At 37.7% G+C, this 26339-nt stretch overlaps 1 protein-coding gene and 1 long non-coding RNA gene across 4 annotated transcripts in view; both read right to left on the bottom strand.

Annotated features, from left to right (window-relative positions):
- The window catches only part of pth1r (parathyroid hormone 1 receptor), a 47924-nt gene extending 26902 nt beyond the window's left edge, over positions 1-21022 (bottom strand). For both annotated transcript variants that reach the window (XM_038717786.1, XM_038717787.1), the window contains exon 1: positions 19863-21022. In XM_038717786.1, the coding sequence (XP_038573714.1) occupies positions 19863-19931 (69 nt within the window). In that variant the 5' untranslated portion in view covers positions 19932-21022. The remainder of the gene's footprint in view (positions 1-19862) is intronic.
- A 3574-nt stretch (positions 21023-24596) lies between these two features.
- LOC119901988 lies at positions 24597-26339 on the bottom strand. Of its 2 annotated transcripts, none has more exons than XR_005444273.1 (2): positions 25803-26339; positions 24597-25586 (listed from the first exon to the last, which is right to left on the bottom strand). It is a non-coding gene; the product is annotated as an uncharacterized LOC119901988 (long non-coding RNA). The 2 variants fall into 2 exon arrangements; XR_005444272.1 differs by having other exon boundaries at positions 26021-26339.

Here is a 26339-nt window from a genome sequence, read left to right as displayed (position 1 = left end):
CAGCAAACAACCACAGATGGAACAACATTTGACCGCAGGCGAACAAGGATAGATACTACCTGTTTACTGTACTAACTATGCCAATATAGAATATTCCACTGAACGCTCCTGAGACGTTCACGCTATTTTCATCTAAATAACTGTCTGGTGTTACTTTAGGTGAAAGCTCAACCAACAGAAAACCAGAAACAGTGAATCTGGATGGTAACTGTTCTGAGAGCACTTGTTATTATCATTACTGTAAAGTACAGTGTAGTATCAGCTTGGTTCTGTAATTTTGTAAGTGTGTATTTTCACAGTTGAGTGGAAATGAACAAGTTTTTAATATATATTATGCATCTACTTTATATCATATGTATCATTTTTTTGTCATTAGAGTCATTTCTACTTTGGTTAAACAAGCCAACGACACTTCGAAAAAACAGGGTGCACATGAGTAACAGTTTCCTTTTTTCAGCTTTTTTTTAATACAAACATGGTAAGTGAAGCTGCTCATTAAGAATAAATATCTTAACCTTTACAGTGCAGTTTGAGCCCCTGTGAAACATTAAACTAAATGAGGCATGGAGTTTCAGGGGTTCATTTTTCTCAAAAACTAGGGAAATATGTCCTTCATCTGCTGATTACTGCTCACAGGGACGTAGAAGAGTATCATTTAACATTTTAAGAAGAGAATCCTGGGTAATAAGTGTGCCTCCTGATTATTTCTGAAAACTATTCCTCCTCCACTGGCCAGAGTCCAAACCTCCAAAGTAAACACAACTCTCACGGGGAGAAACATGGACATTCTTATTTACTGCATTTCATTCAAAACACAGTCATCTTTTTGTTAAATGCTTTTGAGTGTGTGCCAAAATGAAAATTAGAAAAATACACACCATATAAATATATATATTTTCATCACTGGTCGCTAGAATACAAACTCCACTTGAATAAGCCACAAGTTTCTATTTATCTTCACAAACTGCGGCTTGATGACTTAAACTGGAGTCTTATATTCTTGCAGTCCAACTCTGCAAGGATATAAGACCAATATTGAGAGAACTGTATTTAGGTTGCTGTGTCAAGACAGTGTTTAACACTACGACTAAATACTGACACTATATAATATGAAAGTGCAGGCACATTTACAGTTAAATTTTTTAACTCCAGCATTTAGTTAATGATTTGTTTTAGTAACTTAATGCTAAAATATATTTAGTTATAATAGTTTAGCTTGCCTGATGCCACAAATAAATATCTTCAGTTTTCAATTATTGATTTTTGTAAAATTTTGTAGCAAAAGGATAAAACAAAGAGAATCTTGCATCAAAAATTGAGTCTTTTCGATAGACGGCATGCATACATTGAGCGGAGACACTGGGTTTCCGGTGCACTACCACCAGTCTTGATTGTGGACAGCTTTGCACTTTTTCTTTTTTTTTTCTCAAGAAAGTTGTGGTTGACCAAAGTCATTTCCTGAAATGCCCTACAGTGAATAAGAGAGTCAGATGCTGGAGCTTGTTAGGTAGACTTTCATTAGAAAGCACAAAACAAAAAATTTGAAGACCCAAAAAGTTTAAATGAACCATAAAAAAACACGAGTTCAATGGAGTATAATTATCGATAATGAGTCAACAATGGATTGTGAGTCAAAGTACAGCCCAATGATCTCATTAGTAGTATCTCAGACGTGAACAAAACTCAAACCCATATTCAAGCAGATGATTGGACAATGTTCGACAGCAGAGTTCTATACTGTATTCCTTGATGGTTCAAAGAGATGTGACCTTTGCACTGACCTCCCTTAAAGTCAAGTTAAAAGAAAAGCTCTATACCAGGATTAACACATTTTCACAGTAAGAATGGGTAGTTGATGCAGATTTTTTTAATCACAAAGAGCATATTTCCACATTTCCACAGCTCCCAATAAACAAATATGTAGTGTTACAGTAGATTACTTATTAGTAGGTTACGAAGAGCCAAAAAAACAGTTTCTCCATCTTTTTCTCCAACATTGGACAAAAAAATATGTTAGTTTGAATGCAGGAACCAACAGCAGAAAAGTGTGATGTGCCTAAAACATTTCACTGAACAGTAATAAAGATAAAATGACAATTCATGTCTCAATTATCAAAGAGAGAGTTTGATGTTCTAGCACATTAGCTATTAACAATGCTAAGTGAATCCCTAATGGGTACATCTTTACAATTGCAGTTTTTGCACGATACTTTGATCATGTGACATTCTGTATACAGTGATGGAGCTTAAGGGAAAAAATAACACTTACTTTTGTTCACCCAGTGTTTACACAAGAAGCATAATTACATATTCCTGTGTTATGAATATATTGTAATACATGCTGAAACATCATGATATACATCATGGCAGATTCTTTGCTAAGGTGAACCAAATGTGATGTTGAATGTTTTACATAAATCAGATTTTTTTTTCTCCCTATTGATAGACGCTTATAACAGAGATATGTTAAGTGTACCATACAGTATCTGGAGATGTGTTTGTAGATGTTATGGGTTTTCATTTCTGGTTACATTTCACATTATTTTGTTATACCTTGGTGTTTTGGCACGTTTGGATTGTAAACATAAAACTCTCATCACTGTTACTATTTTAACTGGAAACACAAACCATATTAATTTTCTCTATCGCTTCAGTTTTCCAATAATGCCTCTCTCTGTTGGCTGATTCATCAGTGAGGATGAGATTTTTAGGTAAATGGTTGCATAAAGTGAAACTTTCCTTTCCAGGTCACACTTCATCACATGGATGATAAATAATATACAGATAATATTTACTCTGGTCACTGTAAAGCGCCTCTATTATGGGAATACAGTCAAATGTTTGTTTTATGTACTTGTTTTGGTCATTTGCCATTCTTTACACCATAGGCTAACATTCACTTCCTTGTTGTTGGCACATATTCAAAATTTGATCCCAAGGGCTTTTGGACTTTCCTGTAAGTTTTTTCTCCACAAAATAAGGGGGTCTAGAAAATTATAACTCTGCTGAATCTTGTTTTTAATGGCCTGTTCACTATCTGGAAAAAACATGAATATGTTACTTTTGACATATTGCACCGCATGAATGTTTTAGCGGATGAGGTTCCTGGATATTATAAACTCTATGAGTCAGTGCCACTCCTCTTCAACTGTGCAATTTGCATTTGATGATAAAAACCACAAACCACAAGACTGGTTGTCCTTTGGAAATGCTTGCGGACCACATTCTGACTTAAAGCAGCATTTAGTTCTTAATTATACCCTGCTCTGGTCATAAGCCTGCAGAACAGCACTTTTGTCCTTGATGGAAACATTGTGTGTGCTCTGAGAGGCAGCGTACATTTCATGGAGCCCAGATAGCTGTGATAGTTTTGTTCTATCCAATTAAAAAAAGGCTATACTTGCTTTATATAAGTGATTTAACAGACAAAGTATAGGTCATTCCTCCAATAAAGCAATGCAAATGCAGCATTTTAATTTTCATCAAAAGCTTAAAAACTACTAATGATTATGTAACAGTCAAATGCACTAGATATTTCTTAATATATTAATGCATGTCAGACAAGTGTGACACTTGTGGCAGACCGCTAGCAAGAGAATGGGTTACAATACATATAAATATAGTCATTTTTTATATATGGATTATGAGGATTATGGGTTAAAAATATATGTTTTAAAGTTGATATATAATCCGTAAATGTAACAGATCGTGTAGCTTTACTCCATACACTAGCATCAGTGGAATATGATACCCTCTCCAACACAGCTTGGCAACATCAGCAGTAATCCTCTAAATCACAGCAGTTGAGGATAAAATATGAGATGTTGACATACAGTATTAGAATTCGAAAAGCATCATTTATTCATGTTGATTTTCATCACTGGACAAACACTGATACAAATAAAAAAACTATCCACTACATTTTGCCACCTTGGAAACAAATACATCACACATTCACACATTATATGTTGAGAAATAGACTTAAGCCATTCAGACTGGATTAATTAATTTTTTTTCCATTTGTTTGTATCAGCTTGGATAATGAATGAAGCGTCAAGTTTGTAGGTTAATCTAATTACGTACCTGCAAATCGCCTTGACCTACAGTAATTGTGAAAACAAAATAGGTGAGGTTGCACAAAATAGTTGAGGTTGCAGAAAGTAGGGCACTACAATATTTATAAGGATTGACAGCAGGTACTGTACATTCTAATGGACTCATCCATTTTTAAGTGAAATGTTCACTAAAATACATACTGCTGCAAGAAAAAAAACTGGACGAGTGTCTGAAAGCTTTCCAAAGGTAATCAAAAGTTTCATAAATGAATGATGACAGTGAAGTCACTGTCTTGTAATGTGGCCTGATTTATTGGTTCAGGTGGAGCATCCAAACACAGTTTTGTTTCTTTTCATTCACATCAGCGTCTTCACCACTGCACACATTTTTCAGTGTGTAATTAACAGCAAATTCACTTAACTTAATATGCAGAACCTTACTCCAATATTTGAGTACTCGATCTAACTGTCAACATTATATATATTATTAAGTAGTTGCCTGCAGGGAGTTTTTTTAAATTCATATTCCACTTTGTTTAACATCACAGCATCAAAGCATTCACAAGTCTAAATGAATTCGAGTGTCAGCCACCATCAGCATTCTAAGCATGCAGATCGTTCTGCTTGCTTATGCATTCCTGTGTTCCTTATAGAGTCAACAACAAACAGACAAATGTGTCAACAGTGATAATATTTTCCCTCATTTCCATATGTCCAGCAGCAAAATAACGATAACTTTTAATAAAGGGTTGAAAATTATTAGGTATTATATATTAAAGGACAGCTGTGCATTACAAAGGTGCTTCTGTATTCTTGGTCATTTGGTGTGATACATTTATTTAATTAATTGATGGTTTAAAGGCAGCTATTCACAAACAGCTGAGATTATGTTATCCTTTTTGCAGTGAGGTAGCTGTTCCTGGTTGTATTAGGCAGTTGTGGGCAGTGTTGCAAATAAATGAGCAGGATTCATTTATGGAAATAATGGATTTACATAATTTTTTCATCAAATTAAAGGGCTACCTTGATCATTCATGTATTAAATCCATTGAATTAGGCAAAACTAAACATTACTACGTGGTTATTTTATATGCAAATTACTTCTCAATATCATTTACCATGTCATGGTCTGTATTTGTATAGTCTTTCGACCACTCAAAGTGCTTTTACTCTACATCAGATTGACCCATTCACACACCGATGGAATAACCATCGGGCCCAATTTGGGGTTCATGCCCAAGAACACTTTCACATGCAGACTGGAGAAGCCGAGGGATTGAACCGCCAATCTTCCTATTAACGGAACACGAGCAACCGGCTCTACACCCCTCACAATTTAAATAAATCTTGTGATACTGTATAAATGACATATATTGGCACAACATTTTTTATACATATCACCAAATCCTACTAGAGAGATGTAACAATTTCTTGATTGAAAGGAAAATAAATTGATTATGCCAAAATATTAATTGGTTTCAGCTTCTCAATTGAAAAGATTGCTGCTTCCCTTTTTCTTAATGTAAGTGTAAACTGAATGCTTTTCAGTTTTGCACAGGTGGTTGGAGAAAATAAGAAATTTGTAGAAATAAATTGTCAGATAGGCCAATAATTAAAATACCAGTTAGCTGCTGTGGTACAACTATGTTATTACATTGTTCAGGTTGATCTTGTGCTTTAGTCATCAGTCAGATGCATTGATGCCGAAAAAAGCTCAGTGAGTGACTTAGACCACATAATGGTAAAACTAATTCAATGAGCGAGAACACCACATGCATATCCTGTCCAAGAGGCAACACACATGCACAAAACATTTCAGGTGAAGACGCTCATGTAGTGTGCAAACAGTTTGACGAGTTTGACCGGTAAGAGCGAGTACAATGACGCACACTTTAAAGCCACAAGCCAATGCGACTCTTGTCCATCTGACCTTAAAATCCTGTTGAAAATCATCATCTGCGACAAGTATATCACACGCCATTACCAGTGAGAGCAGAGCACAACAAAGCAATCAGTGTTATGGACGTATTTTAACATTTGAGTGAAAAAAGAGCTGAGTACAAAAAGGTGACATGTGTAGAGGGCAACACTCCAAGCAATCAGTCCCTTTTTCACTGTTAACCAAAGGGGCACCAAGCAGCCCGCTGCCTACTAAGAACTAGGACAAGGACACAGTTTGTATAAGAACCCTAATTGTAACTGCCTTCCCAATAAAACCTCTAAAGTGTAGACAAATTAGGACCAGCTTTAATCATCCAAGGTGTCTCTCTTTGCCTGCTAATATTTCATCATTTTGATTTGCTTATTGAAGAGGCTGCTGAGAGGGAACCTTGTGCAGATGGCCACCTTGATTAAGGCGCTTTTTAAAGAGGCCATTCTAGCAGAATTTAAAATCATGAACCAAAGGAAAAGTCATGTCAGAGCTCTCTAATTTGACAGAACAGCAAAGAATAGGAATTACCCTCTAATTATTAAGCTAACAACCATTATAAAATATTTATCAGTTTAAAAGTGTAATTAATAACACTGAGATGTGGCCAAATTAGTTCATAGTATTACAATATATTTTTACCACAAGGTTATTCTTAATATTTCTTCTGAATCTGTGGTTCAGAAAAAATTCCTGTGACATTAATATAACATGATAGTAACAACATTACTATGACCTTCAAAGTGATATTTAAACTGTGTATATGTGGCATCTTCCCCCTAAAGCACTGCTGTAAAGGGTTAACATAAATAACATGTACCATAATTCTCTCTCTAATGACTCCCAGGAAAAAGCATTCACACGACAGAAGTCCACTTGAAACACAAGCTTTTATAGAAGATCCATTTGAGAACATTTAAAACAAACGTAAGAAGCATACCAGGTAGTCCCTATTTCGATTCTCTGTCTATGACCAATACATTTTTGCATTTTTCATATAACTTCTCCAATGCTGCTCGCAGGCCTGCTGACTGATTCTGTGAAGCCACTAAATGACGTGCTGAGCCATTAATGGATTAAATGTAGAGATAGCCTAGATATATACATTATAATTGTATTTAAAGTATTTAATACATATCCGAGACACAAATATTATATATAGTTTAGGGTGAAGATGCTCTGAGTGACGAAAAGCAAGCACACATGGACTACACGATTTATTCCAACTGAGAGGCCTGCAACTGGCCTGCCAGCATGAGCTTTCCACTTTCCATATACTACAAGGTCACTGGCACTGAGGTCTTTGAACCATGTTTTTATTTGACTGAAAATGACTTGAACTCATGGGTAAAAGTCAGAATCTGTAGAAAAAGGCAAACAGTGTTCACGGATGAGAACAAGTTGATATCATACATTTGGCTCACTGTAAATAAAGTAAGACAGTTTAAGTGAATTTGCTTTCCACGTCAGTCACTAAAAAGGAGCACTAAAACACAAAACTATGGTTTTGTTTAAGTTTTTTAAATGTCTGGTGTTTTGCAATGTTGCCCAATGACAAGAAACTATTGGGTTTAAACCTAGATAATGTATTTTACATCAGTTGTTTAAACGCAGTGGTGAACTGAAGTAGAACTGATCTGGCACATCAAAGAATCATTCAGTACCAGGGTTTCTGAGCTTTTCCTCATTGGCATAATTGTTAGCAGTCCCCAAATGTACCCCAGACATCACTCCATCTGTCTTGTCACATACTTCAAACTGAAGCCAAACTAATGTACCTTGCAGATCAAAATAAGGTTCATTAATGCAACATTTATATTTTTTACTGACAGACAGAGATTATGGTGCATTATGCTAGTAGCAGCTAATGTAGCTTCAAGCCGCTAGCCTCAAGTAATAATAATAATAATAACCTTTATTTATAGAGCACTTTTCAAAAACAAGTTACAAAGTGCTTTAACAAGTGCAAAGACAATACAACACATAAAAACAAATGAATGATAAAAGCAAGAAAACACTTAAGAGACAAAAATACACGTTAAAAGTAAATTTAAAATATAATCAAATCAAATCAAATCAAATCTAATCGGGAAAGGCTCTCCTATAAAAGTATGTTTTAAGAAGGGTCTTAAAAGAGTTCACTGACTCAGCCGACCTGATTTCCTCGGGCAGGCTGTTCCAGAGCCTCGGGGCCCTGACAGCAAACGATTTGTCCCCTTTAGTTTTCAGTCGAGACTCTGGAACAGACAACAGACCTCTGCCCGAGGATCTCAAGGTACGTGCTGGTGCGTATGGGACTAAAAGGTCAGAGATATAACAGGGCAAGAGGCCATGACGAGCTTTAAAAGTGATCAATAAAACTTTAAAGTCTATTCTAAAACATACTGGGAGCCAGTGTAATGAAGCTACAACAGGGGTGATGTGGTCATATTTCTTTGTTCTGGTTAAAAGCCAGGCAGCTGAGATTTGGAGAGTTTGGAGAGTTTGCAGTCGATCAATCGATTTTTGGGTCAAGCAAGTAAAAAGGCTGTTGCAGTACTCCAATTTTTCTAAAATCTTTGCTATAAAAGCTAGTTTGGAAATTGGTCTAAAATTTTGAGGGAGGGAGGGATCTAAACCAGGTTTTTTTAAAGTGAGTTTACACAAGCAGTTTTAAAATAATCAGGGACACAACCAGGAGCTGTTAAAAACAGAAATCAAATGGGGCCTGACAGAATCCATTACTTTTAGTAATCAAGTTCAGCATCAAGTGAGCTGGAGGACACTCTCATTTGTGATACTGTTTTTGAAAGCTCAGGCAAGTCAATGGGATAAAACTGGCTAAAACTATCTTGTTGTAGAGATCAGGATCAGGCTACAGAGATCTGGTAAGCTTCATCAAATTGACCTTGTCAGTTTGATGAATTAGGAAGCTCAATACTAAAACACTTGCAAAAACACTTGCTACATTACATATAGTAAGAAATCCATTGGCTACATTTCGAACAATGCTTTTATTTAGTGCACATTTTTACACATGCAAATGCACACATGACTACCACCAGGCATTGTATGATTGGTGCAATACACTAATTCACCTACATGCTCTTGCTGTTTGTCAAACAACACACGCTCACCAAAATAATCCTGCAACAAAATTTACAGACATCTTATATACAATAAAACACAATACAATCAACAAAGGTTATATTTCATTCTTCTTAATGAACTTATTCACTCACTCATTAATTCATTTCTTACTATCCACTGAGCATACAGGGCCACAGGGTTGGTTGGAGCCCGTTCAAACACATACGTCACCAATTTACCAGGCAAAGACACAGTGAACTTCGACCGATGAGCAATGTCTTCTAAGGTTGGAGGAAAAATTCAAGCAAAATAATGTGTGATTACACTTTTAATTAATCATCCATCTGACTTTCAATATACAATTAACATTAAACTTGTAAATGTCAGTCCCAAACATCAATTAAATCCCTCCAGGACTATACAATTGTATTCATATGGAGCACTTTAACTTCAGCTCTGCGATGACTTGAACTTCAACTAACTGTATTCAGAGTTTGTGCACTCATTGACTCATGTGTTAAATGCCATGGAGCTAATGCAAGAGGGTCCAGCTAAACTTTGTAGTGTTATCTCAATATAAATTGACTGAGAATTCTCCTCTACTGCTGTTTGGGGATTTTTTACTTATTGCTGAAAAATCTGGAGCTGTGAACTGCATACTTACTAACCCATAAGCCCTAGAGTTTTGCAATGAAACTAATAAAGGTCCTTTTAAGAAATCCGGCCTCCTCTAAGCCATAAGCCATGTGCCAGGGGAGTATTCCTGCCCAAGATTTGAGCTGCTTCCAAATCATGTAAACAACTGGATCAGATGTGTGAAATTCTACTCTTACTGCTCTTGATCATTTAGGGAATTGACTGCAAACTCAGTTTTTGCTACACTTAGGAGAGTAGAATGAGTCTGGAAGCTTCTGTATGTTTGAAACTCAATCCCTTCACCAACAGCGGGGGAAGGGCTGAGCAGAAGTGCCGGTCAAGGGCGAAGGCATCTACATAGCTGAGAATTTTCACATGTCAACTCAACTGAGGTACCGTGGGATTCCAAGCATATTGCACACAAGGAAGTCTGCACCACAACATTGATACAGCAGGTGACTGATGAAAAAGGACCACATAGGACACAAACTCATCATAGCACTGGCAATCAATCAGCGTGTGCCTGAATTTTTGAATTTTTGAATTGTTGAATTAAGATATACTGCTATTCTTCTGTCCACCAATTTTTTTGTGCAATGCTTCAGTGAAAACAATGTCGATACTGGACATTCTCAACACTAAGTGAGTAGAAGTCAGAGCACCTTATCAAAGACTGACAGAGGAGAGGCAGCCTATCACTCTGAAATGTGTCAAATGTTTGACACATGGTTGTGGCTTTAACTTCTCTGAGATAACTATCGCCACATATGGCATCTCTCAGGTATTCAGCTGAAACTTGGAAACTTCTTCCTGTCTGTAGAAAAAAACCTTAAATTTCATTAAAGACATGTCCACAGTGAGAAAAAGAAATAGCGAGAGGCGATGAGTTTGTGAGTGAGATGTAGTCAGATGTATTTGCATCATTGTACAGCCACTTTTGCTTTCACTGATCTTTGTCAGACTGCTACTCGTTAGCTTTTGAAGATGCATCATACACAGGATCACTGAGTACAAACGAGCCACTTTAAATGCATCATTAAGTCGTCAAGGTTAAGAAAATAAGGCAGGAAGAAAGCTGACCAAGTCAAACTCATAGAGTGCGCAGCCAGACGGCAGATATTTATGAAAGCTTAAGTTCATAATGCAGAGTCACATCATTAAAATATGTTAGAAGTGTATGTTTTTCAGTCAGGTGTAAAAGTGGCATTGAGTTACGCATGCTCTAGCATTCTTCAAGTGGAAACGTTAAGAAAAAAAGCAGAGGTCATGGTAAGTCAAGAAAACAAGCCCTTTCCTGAGTCAAACACAGCCATGGTATAACCTTACCATGCTGGTGAAACTGAAGACTCTCCTACAAACACACACGTTAGGAGTCTGACTCACAGGCCCTCTAAAAAATGAGCAATGTCAGTCAATAAAAAAAATATAACCATGGCATTTGTAAGAGAAAATTTGATTATTCTACATTATCTTAGGAATCCTCTCAGCTACCGTAAAGCTCTGCAGTGAAATACAGAGCATAATGATATGCGTGTGAAGGGTATTTTCCCACTACAAGTTGCCTCTGTGAGCTGAATCCCAGACTGATCCCAGGAAAATTCAGGCAAACATGTTAGCTGACCAGTGACGACAGCGAATGACTTACAATCTGGAGCTACAAGCCATGTACAGCAGCTGATACAGAGTTTACACCTCCATGCTGCTTAAATCCACATTACGTGCTGTAAAACTAAATTAAAAATCTGGATGTCTCAAATCTGCTATTTCGATGGAGTAATTACATCTTACCAAGGTGTGTACAACCCACCTGTGCACTGAAATATGCCCTGGAAAATCCTTCAGCTTTATATACAAGTGCTGATCCATGAAGCACAATTACATGATACTCTCAAAGCTGAGACTGCAAACATGTTATTATTGGACCGTTTCAGTGACTCGATGAGACTCCTGGCTGATGTGACATTTCATTTTAGAAGTGAGCGGTGTCTCCACACAGCTGCAAGTTTCTTGTGGTTTGCAGCACTATCCATAACTATACCTCAAACACAACTTCAAAAGCTTTACTGACCTATTGTCACTACTTATAACTGTTAGTTCACATCTAGCCTGTGGTGGGTTTTTGTTTATTGTCCTGTAGAGTGAACTTTCTGGGTAAAAGAGCTCACTATAATTGGTTGAACCTTCTTTCTAGCAATTTGTTATGGACTAATTTTATGATCATATCAAGTGGCTAGATCTGCAATGATTAGATTGCCACTATCTATAACAATGTGTTGTAGTATTTATCTAGTCTTTATCTCAGTGGTGGGATTTAACTAGTACATTTACTCAAGTACTGCACTTAAATACAAATATGAGGTACTTTACTTGAGTCTTTTCTTTACATGCCACTTTCTTCTTCTACTCCACTACATTTCAGAGAGAAATATTGTAGGCTACAGCTGAAAAGATTAGTCGATTGATATAAAGTCCTGATCTTACATTACTGCAAGACAAATAATAATCTAATGATATATAACAGCCACAGGTGCCATTTTCAGCACTGTCGCCTCACAGTAAGAAGGTCTTGGGATCTACCCTTGGTCGTCCCAGGCCTTTGTGTGTGGAGTTTGCATGTTGTGCCCATGTCTGCGTGGGTTCTCTCAGGGTCCTCCGGCTTCCTCCCGCCCTCCAAAGACATGCTGGCTAGGTTAATTGGTGAGTCTATATTGCCCTCATGTGTGAGTGGTTGTTTGTATATGTGTTGGCCCTGCGATCAACTGGAGACCTGTCCAGGGTGTATCCCAATTGGCCGATACATTTCAACAGTGCAATAATGTGAACTCACTATTTGCACTGACAGCACTCCAAACTGGAATTAGCACGGTAGCTGGCATGCAGTCTACTGTCTGAGAGTAGTTTCACATTTTCAATTTCAGCCATTAATTATTCATTTCGTGGTTTAGGAAAAAGTTGCAAAAGTTAAGTGAATGTTCATAAACTAGCTAGTACAAAGACAAATATGTCACATTATGGCAAATGTATGCAAAACCACAAATGAAATAATCAGACTGATGTTCAACGCAAAGAATTGTTTCACTGTTACAAAGTGAGACTGACACTGAGACCAAACTCCTCATTTGTTTAAAACAAAACCCTGAGCTGCACTAATCAACATCTTGGATAAAGAATGGATCAAATGACTATGTGTAGGCTGATGTTTAAGGAGTTACTCATAGTGACAAACTCACAGTGAATTACTGCCATTCCCCTCAGCTTTACAGAGTGTTCAGCTCATCGTTCAGCTCATTGTTTTGGTTTTATAGCACACTTATGTCTCAATGCTTTTATCAACCTCATTTTCAGCCACAGCAGAAGGTTGTTTTCCTCTGACAAACCCACTGTATGCTACCTAGTCAGCACCAAGCGTCAGACATTGAAAACTCCTGATTAAGACAATACAAATGTGCAGAATGATAATATAAAAAGATCATGATACCATATGATTCAGTGGGAATGGTTTAATCATATTAGGTGAGAGACTGACATTTTTAAACCTTCATTTAGCCAGAGTAACATCCATGAGACATTTTGAAGTAACAGTAGTACTATTCAAATTCTCCAAACAACCAGATACTCTGTGGGAAGACAGTGGGAGTTCCCTGTAGGATTAAATCATTAACTCTAAGCCTAATTAAAGCTATAATGAAATGTGTTCATGCTTTAGTGTCACAGTCAAATGAGCCAACATAAAAATATGTCACAACTACCTTAGGGCTAGTTTCAGCTCACTGTCTGTTTTGTGTTTAGCAACAGGCAAGAATAAAGCAAAGCTAATAAAAATATATATGAACCATACAAAACCATACCCAAGGAAACTGACACACAAAAAATCCAATTTATGACTCAGTCCCTTCTAGACATATACAGAATATAAACTTCCCAAAAAACAGCAGCAATAGTTTTAAAATGCATTCATCCCGGCGTTATTCTTACAAGTGATGTTGATTGTGAGCCCACATGCTAGATTATCAAGTATTTTGTCTGTTTGTTTGTTTTTTCTGGTGTGGATTTTGGTGGATTCACATGGCCAGATGGCCAGTGTTTCCTTGGCCAGGCCAGGTCTGTAGCTTCATGCTAGACATGCACTGATTGCAATTTTCTTGGCCAATTCCAATATCCTTCTGATTGCGTTTTTTGTTTCTTTCTTTGTTTCTTTGTTTGTTTCTTTCTTTAATGGAAAATTCTTTTTCCTATTCCTTTCTTAGGATCCCCATTAGCACCAGCATAAGTGTTCATGGGGTCCATTCAATTGTTTGTTCATAATAAAACTATTACCTATACTTCTACATTTTCTCCAAAACATGCACCAGGTTACAGAACCTTCTCTCACTATCACTCAACCAAATCTCAAAATAAAAAAGTGGCTACTAGACAGAGCTTTATATTTTTTGGGTATATTTGTTTATTTTAAAGAATATATTAACCTATTTCTAGTAGGTTATTTCTTATCTCTAGCTACACCTGTATCTCTCTTCCTGTACGTGTCTTCTGTGTTGACTTTCTTTGTCAGCAGTATCTTTTATAAAGTTGCCCAAAAAATACAACCCGTATTTGGGACTTTTTCACCCGTGATTCTGTTCTGACTGAAGCAGGTGAGACTTGTGGAGGAGGTTTGTTGTTAAAGATGTAGCCTCTCAAAAGGATCAAGACCAACATGGTACCGAATGACAGTGGCACCAATAGGTGTGTTGCTTTACCTGGTCTGTGCTTGTAAAAGATTCACGTGGTGTGTCACCAGTCACTAGCCATTCAATTGGTGCATCTCTACTTCACACCATGCGTAAGCTCACATTTTTTCAAGCTAAGCAATAATTAGCGATCCGCTACACGGATCCCCAGCTTGAAGTTGAACTAATTGGATAAAGTAGGACAATAAACTGGGTTAAAACTGGGGGCTTCCTTGCAGGAATTTTCATTGTTTTTGTGAGCAGTGGCTCTGATTGGTAAATCAACTGGCAACTTACTACAAAAGTGACCAATGTCAAAACTGTAAAAGCCTATGTAATGCTCCAGTGGAGATTGGTTAACCTCTTACCATTCCTGTAAAATACATGCAAAACACCTATTCAAGGCAAATCCAAAGAAAATTGAATGTATTTCTTGAACCATTTGGAGTAAATACACGTGTACACACACAAGTGCTACTGAAAGTAATTAATATAAGTTTAAATACACTAAAATTAATATATTTTCTTAATATATTATCGTGTCTGCTTGAAAATACTTGCTAACAAATGCATGCAGACAACTATAGCTGGGACTTATTAGCTGGAAAACACTGTAGGGCCACAGCATAAAGCCTTACCTAGTCTAAATTTAAATTTTATACCTTTACTATGAAAAACTAATATTTTACACAGGGTATGTCTTAGCGTATTTTTTTCCAAAACAGTCATCATGCGAAGTAGCCCGTAGCTTGACGCAGATGTGTTTTTTTGCTGGTAGATTCCTACTTAAAGCTGGATATCGCTGTTTTCAGAATTTTATTGGCTACACGAAGTGCCAGCCATCAGCACAATTGGTTGCAATTGGCTCGGCCTACCCACGAAATTATAGGGGCTGGCCCTTCCTTACAGCGCAGGCTCTCGTGGGCTATTGTAGCCTGTAAAAGGGACATGTGAGCTCCTATTGGGTCGAATTTGGTGTCACTCGAAAGGTCAAAGTTCAGCGGCTAATCTGAATACAAGATATCATAGTTGGTTACGTCCAAAGAGGAGTTATTACATTTATAATGACATCCGAGCCACGTCTGCGAATAAGAAATGATGCAGCAGCAATCCCTTTGGATTCATTGATGGAATAATGTCTTTTTTACTAAATGTTTTTTTACTGGATTGGATCGTCTGGACCTTTGACAACATATCAAGAGCACTGTTTTAAGAATATAATCCATTTGGATTAGGTTACTATGAGGCTTCATAGGTGAGTCGCATTAATTTTGATTGTACTGGTAGGTCTGACAGAGGCGCTGATTGTACCCGCTGTGGTGATTGTATCTTGAAATGGTTTACATTGGTCGAATCACAAGGATTTTAGCTTTCAAACGGTGTATCATATGAGTATAAAGTTAACATAGCAGTTGTGTGCATATACCGAAAGCTGCCACCAAGACCTGACGGCCCATGGGCAGGCCATTGGAATGTTAAGAGGTATTAAGTCAAACATAAAAGCACATCACAAATGTATTGCTTTAAAAGACTCCTTTACTGTAGGTGAAATCTGTTCATTGTGTGGGGAAAAAAACACAAAAATAGAAGATTAAAATGGTATCATAAGCTTTTGAAATCGTCTGAAGGCAGCAACAAATCCTGGTAATTCTTACAACAAAAGTGCACATTGCTACTTAATCATTGCTGACACACCTCCTACTGCTTCTCTTCTCCAGTCTGGGAGCAGTAAAGGTCACAATATAAAGTCTGGCCATGCACAAACACACAAACACACACACATACACACACACACAAAATAATAATAAAAAAACAGAGCCATTGATGATAATATAACCCTTAGGATGCAGTAAACAACACATAGATGATACTACCTACTGTGTACATATATCTGAAGGTGTTTTCTTCCTTTAATAAAAGGAATAGGAGATGACTTGACAGAAATGTACACTGAGATGAGTAAATTGGTCCTGGCAGGACTTTGTTGTCCCTCTGTGTCTTAATGGGGCCAGATAAGAGAGGGAATTGAGATCAAGGCTGCATCCAAACGGCATGAAATACTGGTGACATGTGCAGTAGGTGGCACTTTGTAATATCTCACAATGCAATTAATGAAACCATCAAAGGTATATGGTTAATAGATTTTGGATTGATTTACTTTAGACTAGTGCCATGATTTCACAAGAGGAAAATACAAACCAAATCTAACTTTAAGCATTTCACAGCCAGATTTTGCAAGCAGAGATTTACTTGTTATGTCACCTGTAATTTCGTGAAGGGGTTCAAATGCAAATGAATCCGTGTTGCACATTAAATTGGAAAGACAATGAGGCACCTCAGTTGGGGGGGGGGGGGGGGGCAATGTGGAGAAAAATTATATTGCACTAATTAACGCAGCATTATCACGAGACTAATTTAAAAAAATATTATATTTAAATTTTATATATTTAAAATAGTCAAAATAAAAGCAAAGAACATTTACATCATGTGTATTCTATTGAGTGAAATGATCTTTAGTGTTTTGTGAGAACCAAATCATATAACTAAAATTACTGAAATGTATCCAATTTATAATGTGTTTGTCAAGTTTGCCACAATGTGGTTATAGAGTGAGATGATAAATTATACAACTGAATATAATAAACTATCACTCAGCCTTACACAGTAGGGTCAACTGCATCATCTCTTATTAGGGGAAATTTATGGTAAATAACTGCAAGATGCTGCAGAGTAAGTATAATTAAAAGAGGTAAATCAAACTGACTGAGGTCTCTACAGTTTTGCCTAAATTACTTATCAAAAAGCAAATTTGTGGAATACATTTAAGGAGATGCTTCATTTCATACTCCATACACACACAAACTCAGACAAAAGCCAAAATAAATTATCATAAGTCATACTGGAGATCAGTTAAAAGGGCATGCAAAAATTAATTTCAATATTAAAGCCTATTTCACAAATGCACCAGCAGTTCATATGAATTAGTGAGAAGTAATCTGTTGCCCCTAATTACCAGAGACAGACTGAGATGAGATTATCCCACACTCTAATCTGTATTATGAAGTTCCATTGAGGATTATTTGCCAGAGATGGATATAGCTACTCTGAAAGGTTATTCGTAAGGTGGTGCTGTATATGCTTTTTAGGATCATTTACTGTAAAGGCTTGAATAATAAATTAAGGCAACATGTGAGGCAGAGATGTATTATGAAAAACTATATTTTGTACTTTGTGTGCATATGGCACATTTCTCTCCCGTTACATGCATTTTAATGAAACTGTAGACTACAATCCTGATCCTGTGGTTTCAAATTGATCAATTGTGTCAAGGAACATCTAAGGGGTGGGTCTCTCTGCTGAGGAAAATGGGCATAAATCTTTCATCTATGTGCGTTTTAAAAGTTCTGTATCAGTCACTTTAGTTTAGTATTACTTCAACAAATATAGTATGTGAAATCGATTGTTATTCAGGTCAAACACAAAATTGATTTAAAAACTAAATCTAGATATTTCTGTTACACTGAAGAACCAAGCCACTGTTTCTCTGCAAAAAGTTCTGGGATAAAGTCGTCAACATCAGATATTTTCCACAACTAGTCAAGCTAGTCCTAACTGCCTTGTGCACTACAAAACATGACAGTCCTTGCAGTCATATTTTGTCCAGAGCTGACTGGCTATGGCAGGCAGATACAGATACATCTCTAGTCCTCCCAGTAAGGATGCAGACACATGCAAGTCATCACGGTGGAAAACACAGGCATGAGGTAAAAATTAAATCCTCACTGAGGTTCCTGAAAGCAGTGCTTCCGCTTAATAAATGTAATAACTGAGTAAGCGAGGCAGCCAGTCACACTGAACAAAGGCTGTGAAGCAGTGCTTTGTCTGTGAGCTGTCACTGCAGCATGCCTGCTGAGGGATAAAACACAGTGGAGAGATTCCATGTCTGTTCTTATATCAGCCAATTTCCTACAGGTAAAAATGGCGTTTGGACCCAACTAGGTCATTGTGTTCTGTGTACTGCTGAATATTTGTAAATTTAATACCAGAATATCATCATTTATATGCTGAGCCTCTGGGAAAGTGGCGTTGTCCTGTAGTTTGACAACTGCATGTATCAATTTAAAAAGCTTTCTTCAAACAGAGGCACAGACTTTCCACTCTTAGCTTTGGCTTTCAGAGAAATCGTCTCATTTGGTCACAGTTTGGAAAGAAAAGTTACCTTTTTGTGGCGAGGAAGACTAAGCAAACACCAAACTTAAAAAACGGGTAAACACCATTCACAGACAGAGCCTTTTAACGACTGAATGTTGAATCAGCTATAAATACACAGCTATGTTATAATTGTTTTCCTCTGCCATCTAAACCAATGAGCCTAGTGGTCCACTGCGGTACAGTGATGGACCACATCACTGGGAAACTGCACTGTACCTCAGAGCCTGGGCGAACTGCCTGTTGAATGCACAACAGCCTCAGCCAAAACACACAGAACCAACTTGGTGCGCTGCTCAGCGTGCACAGAGTGTTTGTGTGTGTGTGTGTGAGTGTGTGCAGCAGGCCTTTTGGATACAGCTATGGCAATATTTGAGAGCGCAATTATAAATCACAATGTTGGGCAAAAGTAAATCATTACAGCTGTGAATCAGACAGATGAAATTCAGGTGCTGCCGGAGTAATGAATGAAATATTTACTTCCATTCTTGACTGCATGAATTGCTTCAGTTCATGCAGGTGAGAGTTTGGCAAAGCTATGAAACAATATGTAGTAAACACAATTCCCTGCTTATTACAGGCACTAGGTTACCAGGCACTGCTTTACACAAACACAGTGTTGTTGTATTGTAACTCTGGTGAGATGCAAATGGAACAAGAGTGTAATCGCTAATCACAGCAGCTTGTTTTTTAGGAGCCCTGACAACCACTTCAGTCCAGTAATGACTCTGTCAATATGTGTGTCAGTACACAACTGCATCTCCAACTATTTAAGCTTATATACAGTTTATTTGCAATTAAGCCTGTGTTCACTGGCAACATAGCAATTCCAGACGAAGTGTGACATACTGCAGCACAGAGACTAGAAAATAGAGGTGATGTGAGTGTGAAGCATTTGACTTTGAACCTGATTCTCTTTCTGTCCCTTCTTCTGGAGGTCATCATGCATCTTTTGTTTAACCTTGACAATGTGCTCTCTTAATCATGATGTGCAAGAGATGCAATCAGAACATTCTGTAGAAATCAAAAGCTGAGAGTACATTTTGCAGATTTCATCAACGTGCGCAATTAATTTCCCCTAATAGTTCCTAATGCATATGCTGCTCTTCTACCTGCTCTCTGACATGCTGTCAATGATCTGTGAAACGGAGGCACCACTGGACCTCTACAGCTCACAAGTGCACCATCAAAATTACATTTTGGTTATTACACAGGATAGATAGTTGCATTATGTATACATAAAAAATGACTTACCAGACATAAACTGCTGAGTAGTGAGATGAGAAGAAAGTCCAGATTGTGGAACAGCTGAGCGGATCCCATCCCTGACCTGAGGCAACTCTACCTCCAAGAGTCCTTGTGGGGCTCAAACAGACGCTGATGATGGTCGGATGAAATGATTTAAGCTACTTAACTCTCTTCAAAGTGGAGCGAGTTGTATTTTTTTACTCCATCTGGCCTCTCGATGCCTATGGCGGCTTGTGAAATCATAACTCAGTAATCGCCTCGCTCTGCCCTCGATTTAATTTCCTATAATCTACTATATTCTCAGGCTCAGCCCGCTCTTTATTTCTCTGCATCTGTCTTTTTTCCTCGTCTGAAATTACATCCACATGTCAGAACTATTTATGTCGCTCTCGCTCTGCGGTGGGAAGTTCAAATGATTCTTTGTAGGGAAGAAACCAACGCTGTATTTTTAGGTCTTTTAAATTTCCCCTCAGACTAACTTAAACACTTCAGTATGGAGCTGTGCGCCTTATGGTTTATTCCAGTCTTCTCTTCCAAGTGTTAGATCAGTGTTGGACAAAACAAGCTCGACATGTAGGCTATCACTCCATCACTGGTCGCTGTTGATTTTCCCTGTTTGATTCCCTCTGATTCATGTCACCATCTACGTAGCCTATATCGTGCAGTGAAAGCAGCAAGGTCTCAGACAGGGTATACTCACAGCATTTAACAATAAAAACAGTCTCGTGACAGACCAGAGCGTGAGATTATTAACTTTTCATGTATTTGTTTACTTGATTTGCATGATTTTCATCAACTCAATTAATACATTGAGGCACTTTAACTTTCCCTGGCTCCTTTTTTTACGCATTACGAAAACCCAGCATGTAAAATGTGTCTTTTACGTTATTTCCAGAAACCGCGTTCAACTATAACATCTAGCATGGCAGAAAAACAGCAGCTGAATGTATGAAACTCCTAATCGGGCTCTCTTTACCAACGGTGATGTAAAACCCTAAGAGAAAGACAGAGACGTCAACGTGACTTCAAGAATCTCTACTTACTACCAAGAGAAAGCCAAATTCACCCTGACGGATAGACAAGTCTGTGTTTCTGCGCAGAGTAAATGCAAAAGTTGAAGTTTCTCGTGTTGGGAAGCGTCTCCAGATGTGGCAGGCGGCAGGTCGTGTTCAGTAGTGAGTATGTGGATGGAAAAGGCGGGGGGGGGGGGGGCGGAAAGAAGGCAGGTATGGGTGGAGCGTAACAGCCTCTCATTGGTGCGCACTCTCTTACGTTGGAATAAACCACGACTCCGAAATGACATATTTTCTCACCCCTCAAACAAACTCTACATTCAACAGATCGCAGGGCCTTTGCCAAACCACTTTTCCCTCTGCAGTCTCTCAAAAGTTGCGTCTAGTAGGATTGGATTACCGAGACATAATGCAGAAGATGTCCGTTTTTATCACAGGCACCATCTTCTCAAACAGCTTTTAAACGTGTGTTTGGAAATGAAACACTTAGGGGTTGGCATACAGTATTAAACAGTCTCAGGGCAGAAACAAATATCGACATGCTTTTTTCACACGAACAGGTTTTTTGACACTCTGATCCTGACCTGTTGTATTTGATTTGTGTTTTGTTATCTTAACTTCCTTTACCCGTCTGAGGTCCCACAGAGCCTACAGCTGTATGCTTATTAATCACAATCATAATAATTTCAAGCGCAACCAATTTATATCTCAAATTGTATTATCACCACCCTCCCCCTTCTGACTTTGTTCAATCAAATATGTGGAAAAGTGTTGAGAAAAGTCATGGTAATAAACCTTTGTTAGTACACAAAATAAGGAAATATAACAACCTTAATTGGCCATTCATTAAAAAAAAATGTATATTCATTTTGTTTGCTAAAATGTAATATGCCGATGAAGAAACGTGCAATCAAACATAAGGACATTACAGGGGTCTCCAGAGCTCAAAACAGAAGAATAGGCTTAAAAATAAATTATCATGAGTTCCCTCTTTCTCTAGCCTTAAATGGTTTAATCATTTTTATTCTGTAAAGCATGTAGTCTTGATGTTTAAACTATTTATTTTCTTCTGACTCTGCCTGTAAATATATACTATAATATATAAACTACCTTTTCTCAAAAGAGAACACATGCTCTTAATGAATTGGGCAGGTTTTGATTGCACCTGTGTTGTGTGCAATAGCGACAATACAATGTTAAATAACCAATGATGATTATTCTAGTAGCTATTATACACAAACAGCTGAAGGTACAGTTTTTGCATGGGTGGTCTCTATAGTGAACAGGCACTTAACTGTGCCAAATGGGTGCAATCGCCCATCTATTAAACCTCTACTGTTTGTAATACAGCACACACTGAGCAGCAAACAAAGACAGACTGAAAATAGCTTTGGTGTAAAAGCTTTCACTGTTGACACACAGTGACAGACTGCTGTTGCGGACTGAGACAACATATGCATTATAGAGAACAATGTTTCAGCAAAGTGTCATGTTGTTGACAATGTCATAGGACAGTAATTCAAAATTTAACTTGCCTGCACTCATTACATGTACAATTATACTTTAGTATGCATATTGAGACACATGTGGGCCTGACACTGTTACACGTGACATATAAATATAAATACCAAGTCCCCCTCTTTAGCATTCATAAGCACTACAGGAATCTTGAAAAGATGGTTTATAACACACTACAATATAGTTGTAAGCAGATTCAAGTCTTTATTAATGTATTTGTCAACAACTCCTCCTGTAGGTACCCAAAAGGTGGCTAGTGTATGAACAGACAATAAATAATAATGAAGTACAAGTTGTAATAATATACAATATGTCTTCATGAACAAATACTGTACATTGATAAAATACATATCTGCTTCAAAGAGCATGTTCCAGTAATATAATGTGTTATAAACCACTTATATAATGCTTAAGAAGTAGGCAAAAAATGGTTCCTTTATGTACACAACAAACTTCTCTCCCTTATTTCTACAGATGTTTCCTGCAACAACTCACCTCTTGCAAGATTTCAGAGCAAGAATAATCCTTGAGTGAGACTTCTGTTTCTTTTTAAAAACAAAGGGTGTCACCAGGAGTGACTCATAGGGACCCTTTCCATGATGTTGTTCCACACCTTGTGTAACACTCTGTGCTTGTCAGTGGCAAAAAGAATACATTTTTGTGAACATCATTTTGATGGGCACAATTGCCCTAAGAAGTATGTTGCAGCCACTGCAGCCTAATCGCGACTGCTGGCAGAAGCCATCTACTGATTCCAAAACCTTTTTTTTACCATCTAGTCATTTCGACCCCAAAATATGTGAAAATAGAGCACAGGTTTAAAAATACATACATTTTAAGGCAACTGCTGCATTATTTGGACCTATCTAGTAGAGGGGCCCCTGAGTTATAATCTAGTTTTAAGGTTTACATTTTGTGAACATGATGCAGTTTACTCATTGAACGTGCTTAAAACAGAGAAACACAGAGCGAGAGAAATTTAGGGTTCTTTTACCGGCTCTGGATTTAGCCGGCAAAATTTGAAATTAAAGTTGAATTTTATGTTTGTTCACAGCACAGCAACAGCGTGCACTTGATGTAAATCTGTTGTTACTTTGTTCAGTAAATCAAAGATAAAAGCTACAATTGAACCATAAGGAGAAACATTCAGGGCCAGTATGACAGCAGAACCTGATTCACAAACATGCGCACGAACTCTGTATGTTATGAAACATACAGGCGTTTCTACAGTACTCAGAAAATTAATATATTTACTTTTTTCCGTTTCCCTTTTTTCCTTCCTTTTTTAACCCATATGCATCCCTCTTTCCGAGGTGACAGTATTACTGTAATAACATCCTTAACCTTAACCAGCATCATGAATAGGTTATTCCTGGGGTGCGAGGCAACTAACAATATGAAAGCTGTCATAAACAGACAGCCACCAACAAGACATGTGACCATATATTTGCACATGCAGGTAATTGCACCCTACTGTGTCTCAATGGGAAACTCAAAATTCTGTAAGTGGCAGAAGATTAACAGAGGGGACCGTGTGTACAACATTTACATAATCTCCTAAAAACGGACAAGCTTTGCTTTTGCGTTCTTTCTTAAAGGTTAAGTATGCCTGTATCGCCATGCCGCTATCCTTGGTTACTCATCCCTGCTGGAAATCTTCTGATCCTTGATATCCATCTGGAATGATTAATATCCACCTTCTGAAAGTGCTTGGCAAATCTCATCCAGGCAACAAAATAGATGAGAGCTTATTAACATGGAGCAAATATTAGCGTCTTTAGGGGTGTAAAAGGTGTTCATTCACTGAGTCATTTGCGGCTGCTAAGTATATAAAATGGTGTAATTTTCTTAGAAAGATCTTGGCGAGCTGCCATCATAGGCTGAGTCCCACTTGTAGATACTTCTTTTCATGCATTTATATTAGTTGAGTGATCATCCATCGTACCATCCATCGTCAACCACTTATCCTGCGTACAGGGTCGCGGGGGGCTGGAGCCAATCCCAGCTGACATCGGGGAACGGCGGGGTACACCCTGGACAGGTTGCCAGTCCATCGCAGGGCTAGTTGAGTGATCAGTTGTATCAAATGTCAATGTCTATAGGACCACTCGCGGGGTAGTGAGAAATGTGCGATCATCCGAGAAGTTAGACACATATTCGTGCCCTAGATACAGAGTCTGCAAGAAATCCATCAAATGTTACAGAATGTTACAGATAGATGATGTTTTATTCCCCCACCCCACTTCAAATTATCATCGCATGTGTTATTGATGTTATCATTAACCGTATTTTTATTGGATGTTACTGTCCATCTCAGACAATGGGCTTGTTTTTTGACACTTTTCAAAATCACATTAACAAACCAGCATTCACATAGGTATGCTTGACATATAAACTAAAAAAACAAAAAAACAAAGCAATATAATGTATCCCCGGATATAAATTCAAATCTACTGTATATTTTGGGCACATGAAGGTTCATGGGTGAACATTTTTTTACTGTATTTATGGTTTCATGTAGCTCGCATGACTTCACATGTGAAGATTTCTATTTATACTTTGATCTTTTCCATATGTACGTTAAAAAAACTGTTTCCACCCACATTTTTACCTTTTCACAAAAAGCTTTACATGCAAAACCACAGTTAGTGGGTAAAAAAATGTGATTCACCACTGTGCCTGGAAAAACAACTTGGGATTGGAGTTGGAAAGACTTCTTCACTTCATTCAATCCCATTTTCTGTAGTCCCGAGAAGTCACTGAACGTCATAAACAACACAATCAATGCTCTTCCTTTGTCTCAAAACAATTGGTGAAATCCCCAGAGTAAGCTATTTCAAGTTGGGTCAGGGTTAGCTCATCTTCTCCGAAGCAACTCATTCTTGTCTTGACAGCTCACCCACTCAGGTCTCCCAAAGGTATACCTCAGAAATAGAAAAAAGGATCAAATCTGGTCGAAGAATCTTCGTCCCTCAGACTCTGAACATGTGTTACACATCCACACTGCTCATATGGAAGGCTTCATAATTCCACACCTCATTCTTCCACCTTGATGTCTATAGTAATCAAGGCCACTTTTATCAAACATATGTCTCAGAAAGATAAGCAATGTGAGGTAACCAATGACTTTTACTGACCTCTACACACAACTGGGAAATCACTATAGCATCAAAAGGTCTCTGACACATTGTCCTGTGACCTGGAATTAACACAAATACCAGTGGTAGTTTGTATTTTCACGGATTTGGAAGCCAGACATTTTGCCATCTCGTATACATTTAGTTTATTAGGTGTCACATTTTGTTATTGTTAACCTTATAAAACCAAAACAAGGGTCTTTGAAAAGGATGTGTAGTAAGAAAAAGATTCAATGCTGATGTTGAACAAATTACAATTAAAAAAGAATGCAACTTACAATGTGTTGTAATGTTAGACTGCCAAACAGTGTAAACAAGTTCCTAAGTGACCAAAGTGTTTTGCAATAAGACAGCGGTGGTGAAACAAAATGCGCTAATCCAAATACAAAAACAGAGCAGGGAGGGAGTGTGTCACTACTGTCAAAGTCCAGCAAGTGGGAAAAGAATTTGCACAGCCAAATCTAACACCATGTTATACTTGACAAAACAGTCTCACCTCAAGCTCCATTTAGCAGCTGTTCTTGTGCTTTCAATCACATCACACAATCTTCATCAGCAGACAGTTTTCACAGAATTATTGATTTTTCTAAAAAGCAAGCTATTCTCACCAATGTTGACTTGCAGGTTGAGATTGAAACTTTAGTGACAGAGCACCCTCATCTCAAGGACCATTTTTGGTAGCTGCTGGAGCTTTCGAACTATCAAATTCAAGTTTTAGGAAACTTTCTCTTGTCATTAACACACACAACCAACAGAATCATGAGGCTACATTTCACAGTGCAACTAAGAAAACCAAAAGAGAACATGTGACTAGA

This window comes from Micropterus salmoides, unplaced genomic scaffold (genome assembly GCF_014851395.1).
Source record: "Micropterus salmoides isolate LMB-PRFRI ecotype aquatic unplaced genomic scaffold, ASM1485139v1 Ms_hic_scaffold_14, whole genome shotgun sequence".
NCBI lineage: Eukaryota > Metazoa > Chordata > Actinopteri > Centrarchiformes > Centrarchidae > Micropterus > Micropterus salmoides.
Note: the sequence above shows the minus strand (reverse complement) of the source record. Positions and strands in the feature narration are given on the sequence as shown.